Below are 27962 nucleotides of genomic sequence, written 5' to 3' on the forward strand. Positions count from 1 at the left end.
ATGACTTAGTACTTGGTGGCAAAACCCTTGTTGGCAATCACAGAGGTCAGACGTTTCTTGTAGTTGGCCACCAGGTTTGCACACATCTCAGGAGCGATTTTGTCCCACTCCTCTTTGCAGATCTTCTCCAAGTCATTAAGGTTTCGAGGCTGACGTTTGGCAACTCGAACCTTAAGCTCCCTCCACAGATTTTCTATGGGATTAAGGTCTGGAGACTGACTAACATTTTTGACGTGTTTTTCTGGATTTTTTTGTTATTCTGTCTCTCACTGTTCAAATAAACCTACCATTAAAATGATAGACTGATCATTTCTTTGTCAGTGGGCAAACGTACAAAATCAGCAGGGGATCAAAATACTTTTTTTCCCCTCACTGTATGAAGAAAGAAAATCTGATTTATTGAATTTTCCATGTGGTCTATATTAAAGGGCACTACATTTAGCAGGTATTTAAAATACAATATTGGTGCACAATTTCTACATACAGTGCCTTGCAAAGTATTTGGCCCCCTTGAACTTTGCGACCTTTTGCCACATTTCAGGCTTCAAACATAAAGATATAAAACTGTATTTTTTTGTGAAGAATCAACAACAAGTGGGACACAATCATGAAGTGGAACGACATTTATTGGATATTTCAAACTTTTTTAACAAATCAAAAACTGAAAAATTGGGCGTGCAAAATTATTCAGCCCCCTTAAGTTAATACTTTGTAGCGCCACCTTTTGCTGCGATTACAGCTGTAAGTCGCTTGGGGTATGTCTCTATCAGTTTTGCACATCAAGAGACTGACATTTTTTCCCATTCCTCCTTGCAAAACAGCTCGAGCTCAGTGAGGTTGGATGGAGAGCATTTGTGAACAGCAGTTTTCAGTTCTTTCCACAGATTCTCAATTGGATTCAGGTCTGGACTTTGATTTGGCCATTCTAACACCTGGATATGTTTATTTTTGAACCATTCCATTGTAGATTTTGCTTTATGTTTTGGATCATTGTCTTGTTGGAAGACAAATCTCCGTCCCAGTCTCAGGTCTTTTGCAGACTCCATCAGGTTTTCTTCCAGAATGGTCCTGTATTTGGCTCCATCCATCTTCCCATCAATTTTAACCATCTTCCCTGTCCCTGCTGAAGAAAAGCAGGCCCAAACCATGATGCTGCCACCACCATGTTTGACAGTGGGATGGTGTGTTCAGCTCTATTGCTTTTACGCCAAACATAACGTTTTGCATTGTTGCCAAAAAGTTCAATTTTGGTTTCATCTGACCAGAGCACCTTCTTCCACATGTTTGGTGTGTCTCCCAGGTGGCTTGTGGCAAACTTTAAATGACACTTTTTATGGATATCTTTAAGAAATGGCTTTCTTCTTGCCACTCTTCCATAAAGGCCAGATTTGTACAATATACGACTGATTGTTGTCCTATGGACAGAGTCTCCCACCTCAGCTGTAGTTCTCTGCAGTTCATCCAGAGTGATCATGGGCCTCTTGGCTGCATCTCTGATCAGTCTTCTCCTTGTATGAGCTGAAAGTTTAGAGGGACGGCCAGGTCTTGGTAGATTTGCAGTGGTCTGATACTCCTTCCATTTCAATATTATCGCTTGCACAGTGCTCCTTGGGATGTTTAAAGCTTGGGAAATCTTTTTGTATCCAAATCCGGCTTTAAACTTCTTCACAACAGTATCTCGGACCTGCCTGGTGTGTTCCTTGTTCTTCATGATGCTCTCTGCGCTTTTAACGGACCTCTGAGACTATCACAGTGCAGGTGCATTTATACGGAGACTTGATTACACACAGGTGGATTGTATTTATCATCATTAGTCATTTAGGTCAACATTGGATCATTCAGAGATCCTCACTGAACTTCTGGAGAGAGTTTGCTGCACTGAAAGTAAAGGGGCTGAATAATTTTGCACGCCCAATTTTTCAGTTTTTGATTTGTTAAAAAAGTTTGAAATATCCAATAAATGTCGTTCCACTTCATGATTGTGTCCCACTTGTTGTTGATTCTTCACAAAAAAATACAGTTTTATATCTTTATGTTTGAAGCCTGAAATGTGGCAAAAGTTCGCAAAGTTCAAGGGGGCCGAATACTTTCGCAAGGCACTGTAACTAGCAAAGGGATGCAAAAGGCACTCTTTGTGGTATGACCCAATCGTAGTGAAATAACCCAGTTCAACACACACACACTCACACGCAGCTACTTCAGTTAAATATTTTTGTCGGCCACATGCTGTATCGACATACTGTATAAGGGCTATTAGCTACATACAGTTGAAGTTGGAAGTTTATATACACTTAGGTTGGAGTATTTAAAATTCATTTTTCAACCAATCTACAATTTTTTTGTTAAACTAGTTTTGGGAAGTCGTTTAGGACATCTACTTTGAGCATGACACAAGTACTTTTTCCAACAATTGTTTACAGACAGATTATTTAACTTATAATTCCAGTAGGTCAGAAGTTTACATACACTAAGTTGACTGTGCCTTTAAACAGCTTGGAATATTCCAGAAAATTATATCATGGCTTTAGAAACTTCTGATAGGCTAATTGACATCATTTGAGTCAATTGGGGGTGTACCTGTGGATGTATTTCAAGGCCTACCTTCAAACTCAGTGCCTCTTTGCTTGACATCATGGGAAAATCTAAAGAAATCAACAGTAAAACGAGTCCTATATCGACATAACCTGAAAGGCCGTTCAGCAAGGAAGAAGCCACTGCTCCAAAACCACCATAAAAAAGCCAGACAACGGTTTGCAACTGCACATGGGGACAAAGATTGTACGTTTTGGAGAAATGTCCTCTGGTCTGATGAAACAAAAATAGAACTGTTTGGCTATAATGACCATCGTTATGTTTGGAGGAAAAAGGGGGAGGCTTGCAAGCCGAAGAACACCATCCCAAACGTGAAGCACGGGGGTGGCAGCGTCATGTTGTGGAGGAGCTTTGCTGCAGGAGGGACTGGAGCACTTCACAAAATAGATGGCATCATGAGGGACGAAAATAATGTGGATATCTTGAAGCAACATCTCAAGACATCATTAAAGCTTGGTCGCAAATGGGTCTTCCAAATGTACAATGACCCCAAGCATACTTCCAAAGTTGTGGCAAAATGGCTTAAAGACAACAAAGTCAAGGTATTGTAGTGGCCATCACAAAGCCCTGACCTCAATCCTATAGAAAATTTGTGGCCAGAACTGAAAAAGTGTGTGCGAGCAAGGAGGCCTACAAACCTGACTCAATTACACCAGCTCTGTTAGGAGGAATGGGCCAAAATTCACCCAACTTATTGTGGGAAGCTTGTGGAAGGCTACCCAAAACGTTTGACCCAAGTTAAACAATTTAAAGGCAATGCTACCAAATACTAATTGAGTGTATGTAAACTTCTTACCCACTGGGTATGTGATGAAAGAAATAAAAGCTGAAAGAAATCATTCTCTCTACTATTATTCTGACATTTCACATTCTTAAAATAAAGTGGTGATCCTAACTGACCTAAGATATATCATTTTTACTAGGATTAAATGTCAGGAATTGTGAAAAACTGAGTTTAAATGTATTTGGCTAAGGTGTATGTGAACTTCCGATTTTCCAAAATGTTTAAAGGCACCATCGACCGTCCAGTAAACCTTCTGCCCCACTGGAATTGTGATAAGGTAAATAGTCTGTCTGTAAACAATTGTTGGAAAAATGACTTGTGTCATGCACAAAGTAGATGTCATAACCGACTTGCCAAAACTATAGTTTGTTAACAAAACATTTGTGGAGTAGTTGAAAAATGATTTTTAATGATTCCAACCTAAGTGTAGGTAAACTTCCGACGTCAACTGTAAGTATTCAACCCCTTTGCTATGAGACTCGAAATTGAGCTCAGATGCATCCTGTTTCCATTGATCATCCTTAAGATGTTTCTACAACTTGAATGGAGTACACCTTCAGTAAATTAAATTGGTTGGATATCATTTGGTAAGGCACACACCTGTCTATATACTGGCCCACAGTTGACCGTGCATGTCAGAGCAGAAACCAAGCCATGAGGTCGAAGGAATTGTCCGTAGACCTCAGAGACAGGATTGTGTCAAGGCACCAATCTGGGAAGAGACCAAAACATTTCTGCAGCACTGAAGGTCCCCAAGAACACAGTGGCCTTCATCATTCTTAGTTGGAATAAGTTTGGAACCACCAAGACCCCCTAGAGCTGGCCACCCGGCCAAACTGAGCAATCGGGGGAGTAGGGCCATGGTCAAGGAGGTGACCAAGAATCCGATGATCAACCTTGTAGAGCTGCAGAGTTCCTCTGTGGAGATGGGAGAACCTTCCAGAAGGTCAACCATCTCTGCAGCACTCCACCAATCAGGCATTTATGGTAGAGTGGCCAGACGGAAGCCACTCCTCATTAAAAGGCACATGACAGCCCGCTTGGAGTTTGCCAAAAGGCACCTAAATGATTCTCAGACCATGAGAAACAAGATTCTCTGGTCTGATGAAACCCAGATTGAACACTTTGGGCTGAATGCCAAATGTCACCTCTGGAGGAAACCTGCGACCATCCCTACGGTGAAGCATGGTGGTGGCAGCATCATGCTGTGGGGATGTTTTTCAGCGGAGTACAGAGCTCCTTGATGAAAACCTACTCCAGAGCGCTCAGATCTCAGACTGGGGCACAGATTCACAATCCAACAGGGCAGCAACCCTAAGCACACAGCAAAGACAACACAGGAGTTGTTTCAGGACATGTCTCTGAATGTCCTTGAGTTTCCAAGCCAGAGCCAGGACTTGAAACTGATCGAACATCTCTGGAGAGACCTGAAAATAGCTTTGCAGCGATGCTCCTCATCCAACCTGACAGAGCTTGAGAGGATATGCAGAGAAGAATTGGAGAAACTCCCCAAATAAAGGTGTGCCAAGCTTGTAGCATCATACCCGAGGCTGTAATTGCTGAAAAAGGTGCTTCAACAAAGTACTGAGTGAAGAGTCTGAATACATACGTAAATGTAATTTTTCAGTTAAATATTTATATATTTATAATATAATATAATATTTGTCACAACACAATGCCACAAATGTCTCAAGTTTTGAGGGAGTGTGCAATTGACATGCTGACTGCAGGAATGTCCACCAGAGCTGTTGCCAGAGAATGGAATGTTCATTTCTCTACCATAAGCCACCTCCAATGTTGTTTTAGATGATTTGGCAGTATGTCCAACTGGCCTCACAACCACTGACCACATGTAACCATGCCAGCACAGGGCCTCCACATCCGGCTTCCTCACCTGCTGGATCGTCTGAGACCAGCCACCCAAAGAGCTTATGGAACTGTGAGTTTGCACAAGCGAAGAATTTCTGCACAAACTGTCAGTAACCGTCTCAGGGAAGCTCATCTGCGTGCTCGTCGTCCTCACAAGGGTCTTGACCTGACTGCAGTTTGGCGTCATAACCGACTTTATTGGACAAATGCTCACCTTCGATGGCCACTGGCACGCTGGAGAAGTGTGATCTTCACGGATGAATCCCAGTCTCAACTGTACCGGGCAGATGGCAGACAGTGTGTATGGCATCGTGTGGGCAAGCGGTTTGCTGATATCAACATTGTGAACAGAGTGCCCCATGGTGGGGTTATGGTATGGGCAGGCAGGCAGGCAGAAGCTACACACAACGAACATAATTGCATTTTATCGATTCCAATTTGAATGCACAGAGACACTGTGACAAGATCCTGAAGTCCATTGTCGTGCCATTCATCTGCCACCATCACCTCATGTTTCAGCATGATAATGCACAGCCCCATGTCGCAAGGATCTGTACACAATTGCTAGAAGCTGAAAATGACACAGTTCTTCCATGTCCTGCATACCCACCAGACCTGTCACCCATTGAGCACGTTTGTGATGCTCTGGATCGACATATACGAAAGTGTGTTCCAGTTCCCGCCAATATCCAGCAACTTTGAACAGCTATTGAAGAGGAGTGGGACAACATTCCACAAGCCACAATCAACAGCCTGGACAACTCTATGCGAAGGAGATGTGTTGCGCTGCATGAGGCAAATGATGGTCACACTAGATACTGACTCGTTTTCTGATCCACACCCCTACTTTTTTTGTTGGTATTTGTGACCAACAGATGCATATCTGTATTCTCAGTCATGTGAAATTCAGGGCCTAATGAATATATTTCACTTGACCGATTTCCTTATATGAACTGTAACTCAGTAAAATCTTGGAAATTGTTGCATGTTGCATTTTATATTATTATTCAGTGTAGTTTCCTGGACAGAATTCAAAATGTGTGTGTGTGTCTTTTGGTCTGTATGAGAGTGTGTGAGTGGGAGAGCTAGGGTATGTGTGTGAGTCTGTGTTATGCTGAAAACAGGCGGGATAGTGTCTGCCTAAGTGTAGGAGAGGGAGCAGGAATAAATGTATTTTTCTGTCTGTGTGGGTGTTGATGCAAGCAGGGGCTATTTTGTCTGAATGAATATACTTACTGTATGAGAGGAAGAGATGGAGGACCGATGTATGCATTAGTCTGTGTGTCCATAAGAGAGTAGCATATAGTGTCTGTGCTGTAGGAGCGTAACTTTGGTTTTAGAAGTGGGGGGGTATTATTATATATTTTTTATGCAGTCGGATAAACATTCCAAACAGCCTACCCAACCACTCGGAGGCATCCGCATGGTCCTAAAGCACACCATTGCCTCGTTTTGCATCACATTCCAATGATAAAACTGGGGGGGACAAAAATTAAATTTCGGAATGCCATTCCGTCGCCAGTGAAAGTTGCACCCCTGCTGTGCTGTGTTTGATCAGAGGTGTGTGTGTGTGAGAGAGACATTTTAAACTGGAGGGCAACGCATGATTTGAAGAAGTGTGTGTTGCATGTGTATGAAAGAGAGATGGAGAGCGAGAGCTGAACTGTGTATTTGTGTGAGAGAGAGAGAGCTGCTGTTTGTGTGTCGTGTGTGTGATTTAATGCTTGTGTGTGTGTGTGTGTGTGTGTGTGTGTTAAAGCTTGTGTGTGTGTGTGTGTGTGTGTGTGTGTGTGTGTGTGTGTGTGTGTGTGTGTGTGTGTGTGTGTGTGTGTGTGTGTGTGTGTGTGTGTGAGAGAGAGAGAGAGAGAGATGGAGAGTTGGAGTGGCTGAAGGTAAATGATTGATGAGGAAGCACTGCATGGTTCTTACTACCTCCTCCTCTGGCTTCCGTGGTATGATAGAATGGAGGGTTTTGAAACTGATATCACCTCTTGCTGTGGTAGGCATTCCCAGTGCCCATAGACCAGTGATCCACACAACCCTCTGGTGTACAGAGTGATAAACATTCCCTCAGCCAAATAGTATTAAACTATACAATAACATCTGTAAAACATCTTTCAAGCAAGAAGTTCATCAGATGTAGAGCCAGAATATCACATTTCTGAGTTTGGTAATTACCTTATAAATACTTTTACATTGATTGAAGTTCATTTTAATTGAGTTTATTCCCTTGCACCTGTTACTAAAATACCAGGTTTGCTGTTCCTAGATGGTGCAGTATACCACTCTCTACCATACCATCCTCTCAGTGACTGTCACTAACCAACCAATGTTCAACACAATATTATATTTACATTGTGTTCAAATTGAGATGTATTTTTACAGCTAATTTTCAGATATGGAATGCAACGATATGTTCTTCACAGACAAAAACTCATAAAAACAATGAAAATCAAATATTTACTAAAAAAAAAACTAAAGAATAGCAATAAAAACTGAACGACTAAAAAGCTACCTAAGGAAAAACAAAGCTAAAAATATGTTTTAAGATCTCTTTTAAATATGTCCACAGTTTCAGCCCCCCTCGGGTTCTCTGGCAGAGGCTGTGGGCATAATAACTGAAGGCTGCCTCTCCATGCCTATTGGTCCTAGGCTTTGGGATAGTTAAAAGGCCAGTGCCAGAGGACCGGAGGGAACTACTGGGTACATAAGTTAAAAGCATGTCTGACATGTATTGTAGTGAAGAATCGTGGATTGATTTAAAAACCAATAGAAGAATCTTAAAATGAATTCTAAAACTCACAGGCAGCCAGTGTAATGTGTGCCCTCCATCTGTTCTTGGTCAGTACCCGTGCGGCAGCATTCTGTATGTTTTGCAGTTGACCAATGGCTTTCTTGGGTAGACCAGACAGGACAGTATCCATAAAAGCATGGATGAGTCTCTCTGTATCAGCCTTAGAGAGAAACGGCCACACCTTGGCAATGTTCCTCAGGTGGTAAAAAGGTATTTTGGTCATATTACTAATGTGTGATTCAATATTGAGTTCAGAATCTAAAATAACACCTAGGTTATTTACCTGGTGTTTTATCTTTATTGCCCGTGAATTAGCTGGAGGAAGAGTTGAGCCATCCAAGTATTTGACTCACCAATACAGTTTAATAATTTATCTGTGGAGCTAAAATCCTCTGGTGACATGGAAATGCAAAGTTGTGTATCGTCTGTGTAGCAGTGAAAATCAATGAAGTGCTTTCTGATAATGCTGCCAAGGGGTAACATATATAAACTGAACAGTACCGGACCCAAAATGTAACCTTGTGGAATGCCACATGTATTTTCTCTGTTATGTTCACCAAGGGTGACAAAAAACTCCCAACCAGTTAAATAGGTCCTAAACAAATTTAGAACTAGACCGGAGAGGCCAAACCACCTCTCCAGTCTGTCCAGAATGACATCATGGTCAGCATGGTCAAATGCAGCACTTGAATCCAAGCGCAAGGACAGAGAGGTGTTTGGTGTTGGCTCTAAGATCATTTGCCAATTTATCTAAGGCTGTCTCTGTGCTGTGGTGGGCACGAAAACCAGATTGGATTTTAAAAAAAAATACAGTTGGCACTTAAAAAGGCATTTAACTGTTTGAAAACCAATTTATCCAGAATGTTGCTTACAGAATGTATGTTTGGAGATTGGTCGAAAATGGCAAAAAACTGAAGAATCTAGATTACTTTTCTTCAGAAGGGGTTTCACCATAGCAGTTTTTAGTACAGTGGGGAAAGTGCCTGTGAACAGGGAGTGATTAACAATAGCTTGCACTTCTTCAGATATGCAATTAAAAACTGTTTTGAAGAAGGTGGTGGGGTGGGGATAGGATCGAGAAGGCAGGCAGAAGGCTTAAGTTGTGATATCACTTTCCTGAGAACGTCTGTATCAACCAGGGAAAATAAATCCATAGTGCCTTTGCATACTAGGCTAGGGCTCATATCAAACTTCTCATCAGGTCTTGTTTGTCTGATACCCAGCCTAATGTTTAATCTTTGAAATATGCTGTAAACTCGTCACATTTACACGTTTGCAGTGTTGACATTTTCAAATATGTTTCTATAAGAGTAGAAATCATATGTCAAGCTAGATGTTTACATTTAATTTCTACACATTTTATCAGCTAAGACCCTGCTGTAGTGCTAAACCTGCACACACACTCATCCAGTTTTATGTATGTGATTAAAACACCGCCCACAGTGTTCCACTTGAGATGAAGGACGGATGGGAGTCAGTATGGAGTCTCTGTGATGAGGACATAGCACTGCACAACACTGGCCTTCCTCCTACTCAGCATCCAACACACTAGTTACTCTATGGAACTGAACATCAGAGATAGATTCATCTGTAATTACAAGACACATTCTGAGACGGTCAATCATCAGATAATAACGTTCTATAAATCTGTTTATTTACACAGGAAACAGCTTTATCTACAGTAAAACAAATTAATCAGGAACATATTTTTTTCTCAATATACAGCACTACATTCTGCTGATCATATCATGCTCTGACCCATCACCCAGGACAACGGGATGATGATGTAATACTCCAGGTAGCTGTGTTGGTTTTCAAGGCAGAAATATTAGATTGTTTTGCCTAGAAATATAGTTTCATGAGGATTAGTCTGAGTTGATTTTTAATGGGTTTCAATACTGGCAAGCAGGCAGCATTCTTTAAACCCTTTGCCTTTCTGAATCCACTAAGCAATGCAGTAAGAGCAAGCACTGGAGAGAGGGGCAGACTAGATTCAAGAACCCACTGAGATGTTGGAGGCTATTGAGGGCAACAAGGATCACATTGTACAGCAATGCAGAAGAAGGAACTAGTCTTTAGATTCTGAGAAAAACACAGGCAGATGAATAGACAAAACCGCAGGTGTCATCCTGGGGAGAGGGTCCATTTGGGTATAGGCCTGCATACAGCACAGTAGCATTTTCAACACCCACCTGCAACAGCCAACACTAAGTGCACAATGTTGTATGGCGTTTATCTGTGAGAATGTTACATGCAGGTTAAACTATATATCCTTTGACAAGGGGTTGTTTCTGAATACAACCTAGGCTACCAGTTGATCATAACTTAGGCCTATTCCCTCCAAACCAGAACACATTGCCAATGTGATGGGAGGAATAGCCTACTTTTTTTTGGGGGGGGGGGGGGGGTTATTGAGTAGGCTATGCACTGTAATTAAGAGCAAGTTCACCTTTTCCATTTTTTATTAATTCATGTGAATTAAACAAAATCCAAAATGTATATCCCAAGGAGTATGTTCAGTGTTTATTGGACCAATAGAGGTTCTGCAACCATTTGCTGATGGTGGTTGGCCTATTCTTCTGTAATTATCGGCTAGAAAAGCCTTACCACATCTGTCTTGGTTCCATAACTGATGTAGTCTAATAGCATATGCAGCTTGGTTCAGCAGATTCAATTTTAAGCGCAGTGAAATCAGATGCTGCCGAGGTAGCCCATGACCGTTAAAGCGCAGTTACTGATAGATGCAATTGCCATCGAGTTACTCACCGACAGTCCAATCTACATTTGCAAATGCTTGACACAGCGGTATTGACAAAACGAGTCGTGATGACCATGAAGATGGCGCATTTTACTGTATATCGCAGTTTTCTGAATTGTTCTTGCACCCCAAGACCAGTTTGGACCGGCGGACAATATCACGACTGCTAATTATCATCTAACGACTCAACTCTACCGCCGGGAGTGGGACCCGATATCCGATTTGGTAGCTGAGCCATAGGCTAATGACTACCTGGGAAATAAATAAATAAACCGTAAAAAAAACTATTCCCGTTCCTATCGAGATGCTGCTGCAATAATAGCGTTCAGAGATTAGATTACCGTGTGTGTTGGGTAGGTGGACACAGAGACTGCATCAGTGTGTGACTAGGAGACGGCGAGCAGAGCAGACCCGGGAGATAAAGAAATCGCGGGTTAAGACATTTGTGGTCCTTTTTATGTTATAGATTTCTATGGAGTTTATCCCGTTCGTATCGAAGGAGTCTGGGATATTCTTATAGATTTCATTTAGCTACATTATCCCACGATATCGACAGAATGAGGCTTGGTCTCCTAGTGGGAAAATAACAAAAAAATCCAAAATGTGGATACCAACAGAAGATGAAAAAATCGGAGTTGGTGAGTCCATACTGTATTTTATATAGACATTTTTCATTTTTGATTGCTTGTTTTCAATTTCATTGACTTTTCTCTTTCAAAGCTGCTTATTTTCTAATGAAGAAGCGTTGTGATGATATCATGTTTGGTCATACAGGTTATTATAGGCTAGGCTACTGTAGGATATTCTCAGCTAACGATCACAATGTCTTTCAATTAATGTTTCATATATCTTTAAATCACGCGAGCCTAATTATAGTTTACAAACCATATAGTTTATCAGCTGTGCTTAATGGCTGAAGATAACTGGTAAAAAATAAGATAATGCAAAGACTAGGTTATTGCGTGGGATGATAGCCTATACCCTCTTAGGGGCTAGATGGGCTACCTCTATTAGACTGTATCACCAGTGTCTATACCCATACAACCTATAAGGCTACAGTATCCTTATCATTCATTCATAGACTGTATTTATTTTTTTGACTTCTGAAAATGCGTCAATCACAGTGTTCTATCCATGTGTTGAAGAGCGGCAGAGCCTACATCGCTGAAAAGGCTATTCGACTGGAAACCACGAGGGGGCAATGAGATAGCGTTCTGCCAACAGGTGTAGTTTACGTTTTACAGTCTGACTATGCGTAGGCCATATACTTGTCGGCATTTATAACATAGCACCACGACTACCTCGCTACTACAATAGTTGCTACTTAGCATACTACAACCAACGCTGCCCTATCCCTCGTCTTCATGCTCGGTCCATGTAGGCCGAATTATTTGGAAAGTGCTAGTAGTGGTGTAAAGTACTTAAGTAATAATACTTGAAAGTACTACTTAAGTGGGTTTTTTTGGTGGTAACTGCACTTTACTATTTATATTTTTGACAACTTTTACTTCACTACATTCCTAAATAAAATAATGTCGTTTTTACTCCATACATTTTCCCTGACTCCCAAAAGTACTCGCTATATTTTAAATGCTTAGCAGGACAGGAAAATGGTCCAATTCACACATTTATCAAGAGAACAACCCTGGTCATCCCTACTGTCTCTGATCTGGCGGACTCACTGAACACATGCTGCGTTTGTTAATTATGTCGTTGGAGTGTGACCCTGGCTATCTGTAAATAAAAAGAAAAAAAAAGAAAATGGTGCGGTATGGTTTGCTTAATATAAGCAATTTGAAATGACTTTTACTCATACTTAGGTATATTTTAGCAATGACATTTACTTTTGAGACTTAAGTATGTTTAAAACCAAATACTTTTAGACTTTTACTCAAGTGGAATTTTAATGGGTGACTTTTACTTTAGTAATTTTCTATCAAGGTATCTGTACTTTTACTCAAGTATGATAATTGTGTACTTTTTCCACCACTGGTAACCCTAGAGGTAGGGGTTAATCGCATCAGTAGTATTGGAGAAGTCTGTTCCTGGCAATTTGAATGAGTCATGTTGAATCAGTTCGCTCAAAATGCACACACACACACACACACACACACACACACACACACACACACACACACACACACACACACACACACACACACACACACACACACACACACACACACACACACACACACACACACACACACACACACACACACACACACACACACACACACACACGGCTTTGCATGTTTGTATTACACTGTAGATTCGAAAAATACCCAGACTCCAGAACTATTGATTGTTGTTCAACAAAGAGGAAACAAAGGCTGAAAACTATTGATTTGACATTGAAGGAGGAGAGAAGCAACAGTTTGATGAGAGCACGCAGCGTACAGTATGTAGCCTACCCTGCTCAAGTTCAACCAGATGCTTTCGATGTCGATGTTCACGGAGCTGAAAATGACACGTAAACCAAGCCGCGTTTAGCGTTTCGCTGTCCGTGGTGCTGAAAGTGCTGAAATCTGGAAGGCAGAGCATTTAAACCAGAGCCCGTTTCACAAAAGCATTTTAAGGCTAAATTCGTTAGGATCCTATGGTTCTAACGAAGCTTTTGGGAAACCGCGTCCAGGTCATTTCCATTTAAAATGACCCATGATCACCAACATGTGAAGTTCATAGGATAATTTCAAATTGGGTGTCAAATGAAAACAAGAGTCTATATTTTTGTGAAATTAAGGCATATATATATTTTTCAACCATTTTCCATCTTAAAAAAGTAGGCATATGTAATGGCTTTGATTCCTGGTCAAACAGATGGAAAAGGGATCTACCAGAACATTTAAAAAAAAGTTATTACAAACACAATAATGTTGAAGTAAAATACCCCTGCCAACTAATATCAACAGTTATAATTCATTTTGGATAAATTATTTGCCTTCTGTAAGTTAAAGAAACATTGCCTTGTGCCTTGTTATTCCGTTACCAAAACCCCACATATCTTTAAAATATTTTCAGAATTCTCTCCCTCATAAGGAGGATAATGAAAGTTCACAGAAGTAAGTCGAAGTAAAGGGAGACTCACCATTTATTTAAAGTGTTACTGATATCAATTTTGTTTATAAATTATTAAGTGATTCAAATGTGAAATACTGTTACCAAATCGGTAACGGATTTACTGCAATTGAATTGACTACAATGGGAAATCATAGTAGTCATAAACAACAGTTGGGTCACCTGCTACTACCCTTTTTTCAGAGTCAAAGTGTCATGTCATAGCAGACATCACATTCTTTCTGCAGAAATATTTTCATTTTAATTCGGAACAGATATTTAACAAGAGTTTTTGGAAAACGTGGTCGCATAAACGGAGGGAAATTTTACCGTAATTCTGTTAACAAACTTTGCATCTGCATAGTTATTTTAATAAATGTGTTTTTGTGAAATGTTTTGTGTAAATTGTTAAAAGTATTCCTTGTGCATAGACTTGTATGTTTTGTTAAACTTTTAAATCATTGTTTGTTGTTTGTCATATATTTTAGAGTGAAATATCTGAGTCTGAGTGTAATTCTGTTACCATGGAATTGCCCAGCAGCATTTTTCAATTCCGGTTGCACAATTTTGCTATCACAGCATGGCAGTGCACAGACCTGATTCAGCTAATCAACTGATAGTCACGTGTTAATGGTGTGGTGGGTTAGAACAAAATGTGCAACCCTGTAGGTAGGCCCACTTGACTTGAATTGATAAGCACTGGTGCAGATGATTATGTAGGCTACAGCCCGGAGGCATACACACTGTTAAAAGACCAACTGTGTCCATTTTGTTTTACTGCTCTGAATTTTGCCAGAGTACTCAAAAGCCACATCATATTCTTCAGATTAGCAGTAGGCAGTAGGCTGTAGGTCTGGGGGTGTGTCAGAAATATTTTTGCTATTTTCACTGCAGGAATTATGAGTGCAAGAGGTGGCAGTGGCGCGAAAGGGCTGGGTTTTGATGAATAAATTAGTTGTAGGTGTGTCGAGGCATGACTCCTCACTAGCCAATCAGAACATGCTCCATGGCTAAATATGTGGTTGCTTCAAGATGTTTATTTCCGTTTTGTTATGTATTGCATTGACAACAACTCCAATTCGAATGTTATTCCTTATAGCTTAGTATTTTAAATAGCTTACAGAAAGAACATTTCAAAATGTAACCCTGTCCCATCTTTGCTAAATATGTTTAACATGTTAGCAGTTCATATTGTTCTAAGTAATTTCATGGCTTCAATATGGAATTACAGTAGAAGTCGTAAGTTTACATACACTTAGGTTGGAATCATTAAAACTTGTTTTTCAACCACTCCACAAATTTCTTGTTAACAAACTATAGTTTTGGCAAGTCGGTTAGGACATCTACTTGTGCATGACACAAGTAATTTTTCCAACAATTGTTTACAGACAGATTTTTTTTCACTTATAATTCACTGAATCACACTTCCAGTGGGTTTACATACACTAAGTTGACGGTGCCTTTAAACAGCTTGGAAAATTCCAGAAATTGATATCATGGCTTTAGATGCTTCTGATTAGGCTAATTTACATACTTTGAGTCAATTGGACTTGTACCTGTGGATGTATTTCAAGACCTACCTTCAAACTCAGTGCCTCTTTGCTTGACATCATGGGAAAATCAAAAGAAATCAGCCAAGACCTCAGAAAAAAAATGTAAACCTCCACAAGTCTGGTTCATCCTTGGGAGCAATTTCCAAACGCCTGAAGGTACCGCGCTCCTCAGTACAAACAGTAGTACACAAGTATAAACACCATGGGACCATGCAGCCATCATACCGCTCAGGAAGGAGACGCGTTCTGTCTCCAAGAGATGAACGTTCTTTGGTGCGAAAAGTGCAAATCAATCCCAGAACAACAGCAAAGGACCTTGCGAAGATGCTAGAGGAAACAGGTACAAAGTATCAATATCCACAGTATAACCTGAAAGGCCCCTCAACAAGGAAGAAGAGACTGCTCCAAAACCGCCATAAAAATACCGGACTACGGTTTGGGGACAAAGATCGTACTTTTTGGAGAAATGTCCTCTGGTCTGATGAAACAAAAATAGAACTTGTTTGGCCATAATGACCATTGTTATGTTTGGAGGAAAAAGAGGGAAGCTTGCAAGCCGAAGAACACCATCCCGACCGTGAAGAACAGGGGTGGCGGCATCATGTTGTGGGGGTGCTTTGCTGTAGGAGGGACGGGTGCACTTCACAAAATAGATGGCATCATGAGGTAGGGAAATTATGTGGATATATTGAAGCAACATCTCAAGATCTCTTAAAGCTTGGTCGCGAATGGGTCTTCCAAATGGACAATGACCCCAAGCATACTTCCAAATTGGTGGCAAAATGACTTAAGGACAACAAAGTCAAGGTATTGGAGTGGCCATCACAAAGCCCTGACCTCAATCCCATAAAATATTTGTGGGCAGAACTGAAAAAGCATGTGCGAGCAAGGAGACCTACAAACCTGACTCAGTTACACCAGCTCTGTCAGGAGGAATGGGCCAAAATTCATCCAATTTATTGTGGGAAGCTTGTAGAAGGCTACCCAAAACATTTGATGCAAGTTAAACAATTTAAAGGCAATGCTACCAATTCAGATTATGTAAACTTCTGACCCACTGGGAATGTGATGAAAGAAATAAAAGCTGAATAAATAATTCTCTCTACTATTCTTCTGACATTTCACATTCTTAAAATAAAGTGGTGATCCTAACTGACCTAAGACAGGGAATTCTTACTTGGATTAAATGTCAGGAATAGTGAAAAACTTTAACGTTTAAATGTATTTGGCTAAGGTGTATGTAAACAAAAGAAATCAAAAGTATGTAAACTTCTGACTGTATATACATAACATTTACACTGATGTAGGCAAAATACTTTTTTTCAAGTTCTAATAAAAACAAAACCACAACTTGTTTTAAGTAGACTGTGTCTCAGTTAGGCCTACAGGCACCTTAATTGTTGCCCGTGGGCATATAATATTAAGGCAACTTAGACTGGAGGGTTTTACACACATCCAAAGCTTTGACAGAAGCTGGACAAAAATCTAGGAGATGTAAAAATAAATAAATAAACCAGGAAATATGTATATTTATTTTTTTACACATACGGATTTACCCCTTCTTTTTTGGGTAGACACAAAATTATCTTCATACTTTCATTCGTTTTTTAAAAGCCGGTACTGGTTACCACCAGAGGAGTCCTATGACAATTGTGTGGGTCATAAAGCAAAAAGGAGAACACCATTGTGTTTGGAAGAATCTACCCTTTCCACCGTGGTGTCCCATTAGTAGCCCAAATGGTTCAGACGCTACAAAACAGAAGTTGGCACATCAAAGAGTCTCCTGACAATTGTAGGGGTCGTAGAAACAGAGAACACCATTTCCATAGTGTAGTCATAATAGTTTCTAGGTCAAACTGTTCGGACGATACAGACATTTAGTGAGAAGTCTCATGGTCTGACAAACACCTCTCTAGCTCTGTCACCTTTCGACACAGATGCAGAAGTGCGACACTGGCCGATGGCAGTGGTGATTTTAGTGGTGCAAACTCCCCAAACATTTTTTTTAGATGCAAGCCAGCAAAGCCACTACACAACACACAACACTAAATTCATGGCACTATAACAGCAACAAGCGGTGCGCACAAACGTTTAGGGCCCACATAAAGCTGTCCCAACAGCAGAGCTTTCTTTCCAGGACTAAGATTGACTCCTACTACACCTGTTCTGACACTTGTCAGATGTGGCAGGGCTTGCAAACTATTACGGACTACAAAGGAAAGCCCAGCCAAGAGCTGCCCAGTGACACAAGCCTACCAGATGAGCTAAATTACTTATATGTGCACTTCGAGGCAAGCAACACTGAAGCATGCATGAGAGCACCAGCTGTTCTGGATGACTCTGTGATCACGCTCGCCACAGCTGATGTGAGGAAGACCTTTAAACAGGTCAACATTCACAAGGTCACAGGGCCAAACGGATTACCAGGACGTGTACTTTGAGCATACGCTGACAAACTGGCAAGTGTCTTCACTGACATTTTCAACCTGTCCCTGGCCGAGTCTGTAATACTTACATGTTTCAAGCAGACCACCATAGTCCCTGTGCCCAAGAACACAAAGGGAACCTGCCTAAATGACTTCCGATCTGTAGCACTCACATCAGTAGCCATGAAGTGCTTTGAAAGGCTGGTCATGGCTCACATCGACCCAATTGTCACAGCAACCCTAGACCCACTCCAATTTGCATACTGCCCCAACAGATCCACAGATGATGGAATCTCTATTGCACTCAACACTGCCCATTCCCACCTGGACAAAAGGAACACCTACATGAGAATGCTATTCATTAACTATAGCTCAGCGTTCAACACCATGGTGCTCTCAAAGCTCATCACTAAGCTAAGGACCCTGGGACTAAACACCTTCGTCTGCAACTGGATTCTGGACTTCCAGAACGTCCCCCAGGTTGTAAGGGTAGGCAACAACACATCTGCCACGCTGATCCTCAACATGTGGGCCCCCCAGGGGTGCATGCTTAGTCCCCTCCTGTACACCCTGTTCACCCATGACTGTGTGGCCAAGCACGACTCCAACACCATCATTAAGTTTGCAGACGACACAACAGTGGTAGGCCTGATCACCAACAACGATGAGACAGCCTATAGGGAGGAGGTCAGAGACCTGAAAGTGTAGTCCCAGGACAACAACCTCTCCCTCAATTTGATCAAGACAAAGGAGATTATCATGGACTATAGGAAAAGGAGGACTGAGCACGGCCCCATTCTCATCGATGGGGCTGTAGTAGAGCAGGTTGAGAGCTTCAAATTCCTTGGTGTACATATCACCAACAAACTATCATGGTCTAAAAACACCAAAACAGTCGTGAAGAGGGCACGACAACGTCTATTCCCCCTGAGGAGACTGAAAAGATTTGTCATGGGTCCTCAGATCCTCAAAATGTATACAGCTGTACCATCAAGATCATCCTGACTGGTCTTTTCACAGCCTGGTATGGCAACTGCTTGGCCTACGACCGCAAGGCACTACTAAGGGTAGCCCAGTACATCACTGCCGGACGGCAGGCAGGCTCAGGGTCAGGATAGGCAGAGGTCAACAATCCAGAGGTGGGGCAAAGGTGCAGGCAGGCTCAGGGTCAGGAGCAGGCAATGTGATCAGGCAGGCTGGCTCAGTCAGGACAGGCAAGGGTCAAAACCAGGAGGGCGAGAAAAAGAGAGACTGGAAAAAGCAGGAGCTGATAACAAAAATGCTGATTGACTTGACAAACAAGACAAACAGTCAACAGACAGACAGAGAACACATAAATACACAGGGGATAATGGGGAAGATGGGTGACACCTGGAGGGGGGTGGAGACAATCACAAGGACTGGTGAAACAGATCAGGGTGTGACAGTACCCCCCTCTAGGGTCGCCACCTGGGGTCTCAACTGGGCGCATACCTGGTTGACCGGGGTGTCGGTGTTGAAAATCCTCGATGAGGCTTGGGTCCAGGATCTCCCTAGGAGGGACCCAGCACCTCTCCTCCGGGCCATAACCCTCCCAGTCAACCAGGTACTAGAACCCCAGGCCCCAAGGTCGAACCTTCAAGAGACGCCTCACCGTATAAGTGTGTTGGCTGTTGATGAGATGGGGGAGACAGGTGGGCCATAGCCATAAGTCTGCTGAACAGATAATCAAATGGCTACCGGACTATTTGCATTGGCCCCCCTTTTTTCACGCTCCTTCTACTCACTGTTCATTATCTAATATCTATGCATAGTCACTTTACCCCTACCATGTACATATTAACTCAATTACCTCGACTAACCTGTACCCCCACACATTGACTTGGTATCGGTACCCCCTGTATATAGCTTTGTTATAGTTATTTTATTGTTGCCTTTTTATTTTTTACTTTATTTAGTAAATATTTTTCTTAACTCTTATTTTTTCTTAAAACTGCATTGTTGGTAAGGTCATTTCACGGTAAGGTTGTATTCTACGCATGTGAAAAATATAATTTGATTTGATATGGTAGGGGTAAAGATAGCTGTTGATATGGCAGGGATAGAGATAGCTGTTGATATGGGAGGGCTAAAGATTGCTGTTGATATGGTGGGTTAAAGGTAGCTGTTGATATGGTGGGGTAAAGGTAGCTGTTGATATGGTAGGGGTAAAGATAGCTGTTGATATGGGAGGGGTAGAGATAGCTGTTGATATGGTAGGGGTAAAGGGAGCTGTTGATATGGTAGGGGTAAAATGAGCTGTTGATATGGTAGGGGTAAAGGTAGCTGTTGATATGGGAGGGCTAAAGATTGCTGTTGATATGGTAGGTGTAAAGGGAGCTGTTGATATGGTAGGGGTAAAGGTAGCTGTTGATATGGGAGGGCTAAAGATTGCTGTTGATATGGTAGGGGTAAAGATAGTTGTTTATATGGTATCGGTAAAGGGAGCTGTTGATATGGTAGGGGTAAAGGGAGCTGTGTATATGTTAGGGGTAAAGGTAGCTGTTGATATGGGAGGGCTAAAGATAGTTGTTTATATGGTATCGGTAAAGGGAGCTGTTGATATGGTAGAGGTAAAGGTAGCTGTTGATATGGTAGGGGTAAAGGTAGCTGTTGATATGAGAGGGCTAAAGATTACTGTTGATATGGTAGGGGTAAAGATAGCTGTTTATATGGTAGGGATAAAGGTAGCTGTTGATATGGTAGGGATAAAGGTAGCTGTTGATATGGTGGGGTAAAGGTAGCTGTTGATATGGTGGGGGTAAAGAACGCTGAAGATATGTTAGGGGTAAAGATAGCTGTTGATATGGTAGGTGTAAAGATAGCTGTTGATATGGTAGGGGTAAAGGTAGCTGTTGATATGGTAGGGGTAAAGATAGCTGTTGATATGGTAGGGGTAAAGGGAGCTGAAGATATGGTAGGGGTAAAGGTAGCTGTTGATATGGTAGGGATAAAGGGAGCTGTTGATATGTTAGGGGTAAAGATAGCTGTTGATATGGTAGGGGTAAAGGGAGATGAAGATATGGTAGGGGTAAAGGTAGCTGTTGATATGGTAGGGGTAAAGGTAGCTGTTGATATGGTGGGGGTAAAGAACGCTGAAGATATGTTAGGGGTAAAGATAGCTGTAGATATGGTAGGGGTAAAGATAGCTGTTGATATGGTAGGGGTAAAGATAGCTGTATATATGGTAGGGGTAAAGATAGCTGTTGATATGGTAGGGGTAAAGATAGCTGTTGATATGGTGGGGGTAAAGATAGCTGAATATATGGTAGGGGTAAAGAACACTGAATATATGTTAGGGATAAAGATAGCTGTTGATATGGTAGGGGTAAAGATAGCTGTTGATATGGTAGGGGTAAAGATAGATGTTGATATGGTAGGGGTAAAGGTAGCTGTTGATATGGTAGGGGTAAAGATAGCTGTTGATATGGTAGGGGTAAAGATAGCTGTTGATATGGTAGGGGAAAAGGTAGCTGTTGATATGGTAGGGGTAAAGATAGCTGTTGATATGGTGGGGGTAAAGAAAGCTGAAGGTATGTTAGGGGTAAAGATAGCTGTTGATATGGTAGGGGTAAAGATAGCTGTTGATATGGTAGGGGTAAAGGTAGCTGTTGATATGGATGGGGTAAAGATAGCTGTTGATATGGTAGGGATAAAGATAGCTGTTGATATGGTAGGGGTAAAGGTAGCTGTTGATATGTTAGGGGTAAAGGTAGCTGTTGATATGTTAGGGGTAAAGATAGCTGTTGATACGGTAGGGGAAAATAACACTGTTTATATGGTAGGGGTAAAGATAGTGGTTGATATGGTAGGGGTAAAGAACACTGTTTATATGGTAGGGATAAAGATAGTGGTTGATATGGTAGGGGTGAAGATAGTGGTTGATATGCTAGGGGTAAAGAACACTGTTTATATGGTAGGGATAAAGATAGTGGTTGATATGGTAGGGGTGAAGATAGTGGTTGATATGGTAGGGGTAAAGAACACTGTTTATATGGTAGTGGTAAAGAACACTGTTTATATGGTAGGGGTAAAGAACACTGTTTATATGGTAGGGGTAAAGAACACTGTTTATATGGTAGGGGTAAAGGTAGCTGTTGATGTGGGAGGGCTAAAGATAGTTGTTTATATGGTATCGGTAAAGGGAGCTATTGATATGGTAGGGGTAAAGGTAGCTGTTGATATGGTAGGGGTAAAGGTAGCTGTTGATATGAGAGGGCTAAAGATTGCTGTTGATATGGTAGGGGTAAAGATAGCTGTTTATATGGTAGGGGTAAAGATAGCTGTTGATATGGTCGGGATAAAGGTAGCTGTTGATATGGTGGGGGTAAAGAACGCTGAAGATATGTTAGGGGTAAAGATAGCTGTTGATATGTTAGGGGTAAAGATAGCTGTTTATATGGTAGGGGTAAAGATAGCTGTTGATATGGTCGGGATAAAGGTAGCTGTTGATATGGTGGGGGTAAAGAACGCTGAAGATATGTTAGGGGTAAAGATAGCTGTTGATATGTTAGGGGTAAAGATAGCTGTTGATATGGTAGTGGTAAAGATAGCTGTTGATATGGTAGGGTTAAAGGGAGCTGAAGATATGGCAGGTGTAAAGGTAGCTGTTGATATGGTAGGGGTAAAGGTAGCTGTTGATATGGTGGGGGTAAAGAACGCTGAAGATATGTTAGGGGTAAAGATAGCTGTTGATATGGTAGGGGTAAAGATAGCTGTTGATATGTTAGGGGTAAAGATAGCTGTTGATATGGTAGGGGTAAAGATAGCTGTTGATATGGTAGGGGTAAAGGTAGCTGTTGATATGGTAGGGGTAAAGATAGCTGTTGATATGGTAGGGGTAAAGGGAGCTGAAGATATGGCAGGGGTAAAGGTAGCTGTTGATATGGTAGGGGTAAAGGTAGCTGTTGATATGGTGGGGGTAAAGAACGCTGAAGATATGTTAGGGGTAAAGATAGCTGTTGATATGGAAGGGGTAAAGATAGCTGTTGATATGGTAGGGGTAAAGATAGCTGTTGATATGGTGGGGGTAAAGATAGCTGTTGATATGGTGGGGGTAAAGAACGCTGAAGATATGTTAGGGGTAAAGATAGCTGTTGATATGGTAGGGGTAAAGATAGCTGTTGATATGGTAGGGGTAAAGATAGCTGTTGATATGGTAGGTGTAAAGATAGCTGTTGATATGGTAGGGGTAAAGGTAGCTGTTGATATGTTAGGGGTAAAGGTAGCTGTTGATATGTTAGGGGTAAAGATAGTGGTTGATATGGTAGGGGAAAAGAACACTGTTTATATGGTAGGGGTAAAGGTAGCTGTTGATATGGTAGGGGTAAAGGTAGCTGTTGATATGGTAGGGGTAAAGATAGCTGTTGATATGGTAGGGGTAAAGGTAGCTGTTGATATGGTAGGGGTAAAGATAGCTGTTGATATGTTAGGGGTAAAGATAGTGGTTGATATGGTAGGGGTAAAGAACACTGTTTATATGGTAGGGGTAAAGATAGTGGTTGATATGGTAGGGGTAAAGAACACTGTTTATATGGTAGGGGTAAAAATAGTGGTTGATATGGTAGGGGTAAAGAACACTGTTTATATGGTAGGGGTAGAGATAGTGGTTGATATGGTAGGGGTAAAGATAGTGGTTGATATGGTAGGGGTAAAGATAGTGGTTGATATGGTAGGGGTAAAGATAGTGGTTGATATGGTAGGGGTAAAGAACACTGTTTTTATGGTAGGGGTAAAGATAGCTGTTGATATGTTAGGGGTAAAGATAGCTGTTGATATGGTAGGGGTAAAGATAGCTGTTGATATGGTAGGGGTAAAGATAGCTGTTGACATGGTAGGGTTAAAGGGAGCTGAAGATATGGCAGGGGTAAAGGTAGCTGTTGATATGGTAGGGGTAAAAGTAGCTGTTGATATGGTGGGGGTAAAGAACGCTGAAGATATGTTAGGGGTAAAGATAGCTGTTGATATGGTAGGGGTAAAGATAGCTGTTGTTATGTTAGGGGTAAAGATAGCTGTGGATATGGTAGGGGTAAAGATAGCTGTTGATATGGTAGGGGTAAAGGTAGCTGTTGATATGGTAGGGGTAAAGATAGCTGTTGATATGGTAGGGGTAAAGGGAGCTGAAGATATGGCAGGGGTAAAGGTAGCTGTTGATATGGTAGGGGTAAAGGTAGCTGTTGATATGGTGGGGGTAAAGAACGCTGAAGATATGTTAGGGGTAAAGATAGCTGTTGATATGGTAGGGGTAAAGATAGCTGTTGATATGGTAGGGGTAAAGATAGCTGTTGATATGGTAGGTGTAAAGATAGCTGTTGATATGGTAGGGGTAGAGATAGTGGTTGATATGTTAGGGGTAAAGGTAGCTGTTGATATGTTAGGGGTAAAGATAGTGGTTGATATGGTAGGGGAAAAGAACACTGTTGATATGTTAGGGGTAAAGATAGTGGTTGATATGGTAGGGGTAAAGAACACTGTTTATATGGTAGGGGTAAAGATAGTGGTTGATATGGTAGGGGTAAAGAACACTGTTTATATGGTAGGGGTAAAGATAGTGGTTGATATGTTAGGGGTAAAGAACACTGTTTATATGGTAGGGGTAAAAATAGTGGTTGATATGGTAGGGGTAAAGAACACTGTTTATATGGTAGGGGTAGAGATAATGGTTGATATGGTAGGGGTAAAGATAGTGGTTGATATGGTAGGGGTAAAGATAGTGGTTGATATGGTAGGGGTAAAGAACACTGTTTATGTGGTGGGGTAGAGATAGTGGTTGATATGGTAGGGGTAAAGAACACTGTTATTATGGTAGGGGTAAAGAACACTGTTTATATGGTAGGGGTTAAGAACACTGTTTATATGGTAAGGGTAAAGAACACTGTTTATATGGTAGGGGTAAAGAACACTGTTTATATGGTAGGGGTAAAGAACACTGTTTATATGGTAGGGGTAAAGAACACTGTTTATATGGTAGGGATAAAGATAGTGGTTGATATGGTAGGGGTAAAGAACACTGTTTATATGGTAGGGGTAAAGAACACTGTTTATATGGTAGGGGTAAAGAACACTGTTTATATGGTAGGGGTAAAGAACACTGTTTATATGGTAGGGGTAAAGAACACTGTTTATATGGTAGGGGTAAAGAACACTGTTTTTATGGTAGGGGTAAAGATAGCTGTACACATACTGTACTGTATGACTGCCACTTCTCACTCTGCCTCAGAATCATCTGCTCCTCGTGGCTCTGACATTGGCTTGCCCTTGCACCTCCACATGTAATGGCTCAAGTGCAACACAATACAACAATAAACTTGAAAGTCATGGAAATTTGGAGCAATGCCATCTTGGACAATGATTTGGATGGACAGCCATAAGCAAGTACATAATGCAGGACATACTTTTCCATTGTGAGGGGGATTACAGAGATTAGAGTACCCTAAGCACCATTTCTTCAAGGTTTTAACCCCCTGAGGACACAACCATGGATGCTCTCCACCGCTGCAGGTTGGCCGAGCAGCCTTGTGGTCATCTAAAAAGTAACGAAAGGTAACGAGGTCATCATCAAGTAGTCATGTGACATCCACTGCAGATGGGTGCCATGCTCACTCAGATAGCTGTGGCTGCTGTTCTGGAATAAGATCTGACAGAAGCGCTAGGGCACTCCTGTGGCACAAGGTTACCTTAGCAGAACCTGCGAACTGCGATGCAGTTGTGTGTCTGAGTGAGTGAGCGTTCATTCAGGTAATGCTGAACAACATGACTCATTGTCGCCAAACAGAAAAGGCCCCTGTGTCATTTTTTAACTGATCCATGTGGATCTGGGAAATTGTTTCTCAAACTAGGAAAGAAGTACAACTGGAAATTACCAGTATGTGATACAAGGAGTCGATATGTACTGCAATTCTCACAATTCTATATTTGGATTTTATATTGCTCACCATATGTCTTCTGCAGAGAGACGAGAGAAGCATGAGAAAACAAGTTTTGATCTGTCAGGGAAATTGAAGTGCTGAGAACATGTTGGTTCACTATTTAAAAAGAAGATGGTGAACAAGCTATAGGATGAAAAATACCGGAGTTTTGGAGCAGGTACAGCTGACAAACTCTAGCTAAGGTTACCTACAGTAGCAAACGTTTTTAAATAATAACCTGTAATACACTATATAATAAAAGTACAGTGCCTTGCGAAAGTATTCGGGCCCCTTGAACTTTGCGACCTTTTGCCACATTTCAGGCTTCAAACATAAAGATATAAAACTGTAACATCCTTGGGATGTTTAAAGCTTGGGAAATCTTTTTGTATCCAAATCCGGCTTTAAACTTCTTCACAACAGTATCTCGGACCTGCCTGGTGTGTTCCTTGTTCTTCATGATGCTCTCTGCGCTTTTAACGGACCTCTGAGACTATCACAGTGCAGGTGCATTTATACGGAGACTTGATTACACACAGGTGGATTGTATTTATCATCATTAGTCATTTAGGTCAACATTGGATCATTCAGAGATCCTCACTGAACTTCTGGAGAGAGTTTGCTGCACTGAAAGTAAAGGGGCTGAATAATTTTGCACGCCCAATTTTTCAGTTTTTGATTTGTTAAAAAAGTTTGAAATATCCAATAAATGTCGTTCCACTTCATGATTGTGTCCCACTTGTTGTTGATTCTTCACAAAAAAATACAGTTTTATATCTTTATGTTTGAAGCCTGAAATGTGTCAAAAGGTCGCAAAGTTCAAGGGGGCCGAATACTTTCGCAAGGCACTGTATGTGGACACCGCCTTCAAATTAGTGGATTCGGCTATTTCAGCCACACCCATTGCTGACAGGTGTATAAAATTGAGCTAACAGCCATGCAATCTCCTTAGACAAACAATGGCAGAAGAATGGCTTTACTGAAGAGCTCAGTGACTTTGGCACCGTCATAGGATGCCACCTTTCCAACAAGTCAGTTTGTCAAATTTCTGCCTTGCAAGAGCTGTCCCGGTCTGTCCTCAGCTGCAACACTCACTACCGAGTTCCAAGCATGCCTCTGGAAGCAAAGCAACATCAGCACAAGAACTGTTCGTTGGTAGCTTCATGAAATGGGTCTCCATGGCTAAATAGCTGCATACAAGCCTAAGATTCCCATGCGTAATGTCAAGTGTGGGCTGGAGTAGTGTAAAGCTTGTCGCCATTGGACTCTGGAGCAGTGGAAACACGTTCTCTGGAGTGATGAATCACCCTTCACCACCTGGCAGTCCGACAATCAAATCTGGGTTTGGCGGATGCCAGGAGAATCCTACCTGCCCCAATGCATAGTGCCAACTGTAAAGTTTGGTGGAGGACGAATAATGGTCTGGGACTGTTTTTCATGCTTCGGGCCAGGCCCCTTAGATCAAATGAAGGGACATCTTAACGCTACAGCATACAATGACATTCTGGATGAATTGGAATCCCAACATCAGTGCCCAAACTCACTAATGCTCTTGTGGGTGAATTGATGCAAGTCCATGCAGCAATGTTCCAACATCTAGCGGAAGCCTTCCCAGGAGAGTGGAGGCTATTACAGTAGCAAAGGGGGGACCAACTCCATATTAATGACCATGATCTTAGAATGAGATGTTCGATGAGCAGGTGTCCACATACTTTAGGTAATGTAGGTTAAATATATATATATAGTAAAAATAAAGAAAAACCCTTGAATGAGTAGGTGTGTCCAAACTTTTGACTGGTACTGGTACTGTATGTATACACACAGTACCAGTCAAAAGTTGACACACCTACTCATTCAAGGGTATTTCTTTATTTTTACTATTTTCTACATTGTAGAATAGTAGTGAAGACATCAAAACTATAAAATAACACAAAGTGTTAAACAAATCAAAATATATTTTATATTTGAGATTCTTCAAAGTAGCCACCCTTTACATTGATGGCAGTTTTGCACCCTCTTGGCATTCTCTCAACCAGCTTCATGATGTCCCTACCTTGTCACCTGTAATGCATTTCAATTGACAGGTGTGCCTTATCAAAAGCTAATTTGTGGAATTTCTGTCCTTAATGCATTTCAGACAATCAGTTGTGTTGTGACAAGGTAGGGATGGTACACACAAGATAGCCCTGTTTGGTAAAAGACCA

The 27962-nt window shown here is 41.5% G+C and overlaps 1 protein-coding gene across 1 annotated transcript in view; it reads left to right on the top strand.

The window, feature by feature from the left end:
• Nucleotides 1-10684: 10684 nt before the first annotated feature.
• The window catches only part of LOC110492492 (dedicator of cytokinesis protein 3), a 103808-nt gene continuing 86530 nt past the window's right edge, over nucleotides 10685-27962 (top strand). The window contains 1 exon segment of the mRNA XM_036947493.1: nucleotides 10685-11435. Within this exon segment, the coding sequence (XP_036803388.1) occupies nucleotides 11399-11435 (37 nt within the window). The 5' untranslated portion in view covers nucleotides 10685-11398.

Source organism: Oncorhynchus mykiss, chromosome 16, assembly GCF_013265735.2.
Source record: "Oncorhynchus mykiss isolate Arlee chromosome 16, USDA_OmykA_1.1, whole genome shotgun sequence".
NCBI lineage: Eukaryota > Metazoa > Chordata > Actinopteri > Salmoniformes > Salmonidae > Oncorhynchus > Oncorhynchus mykiss.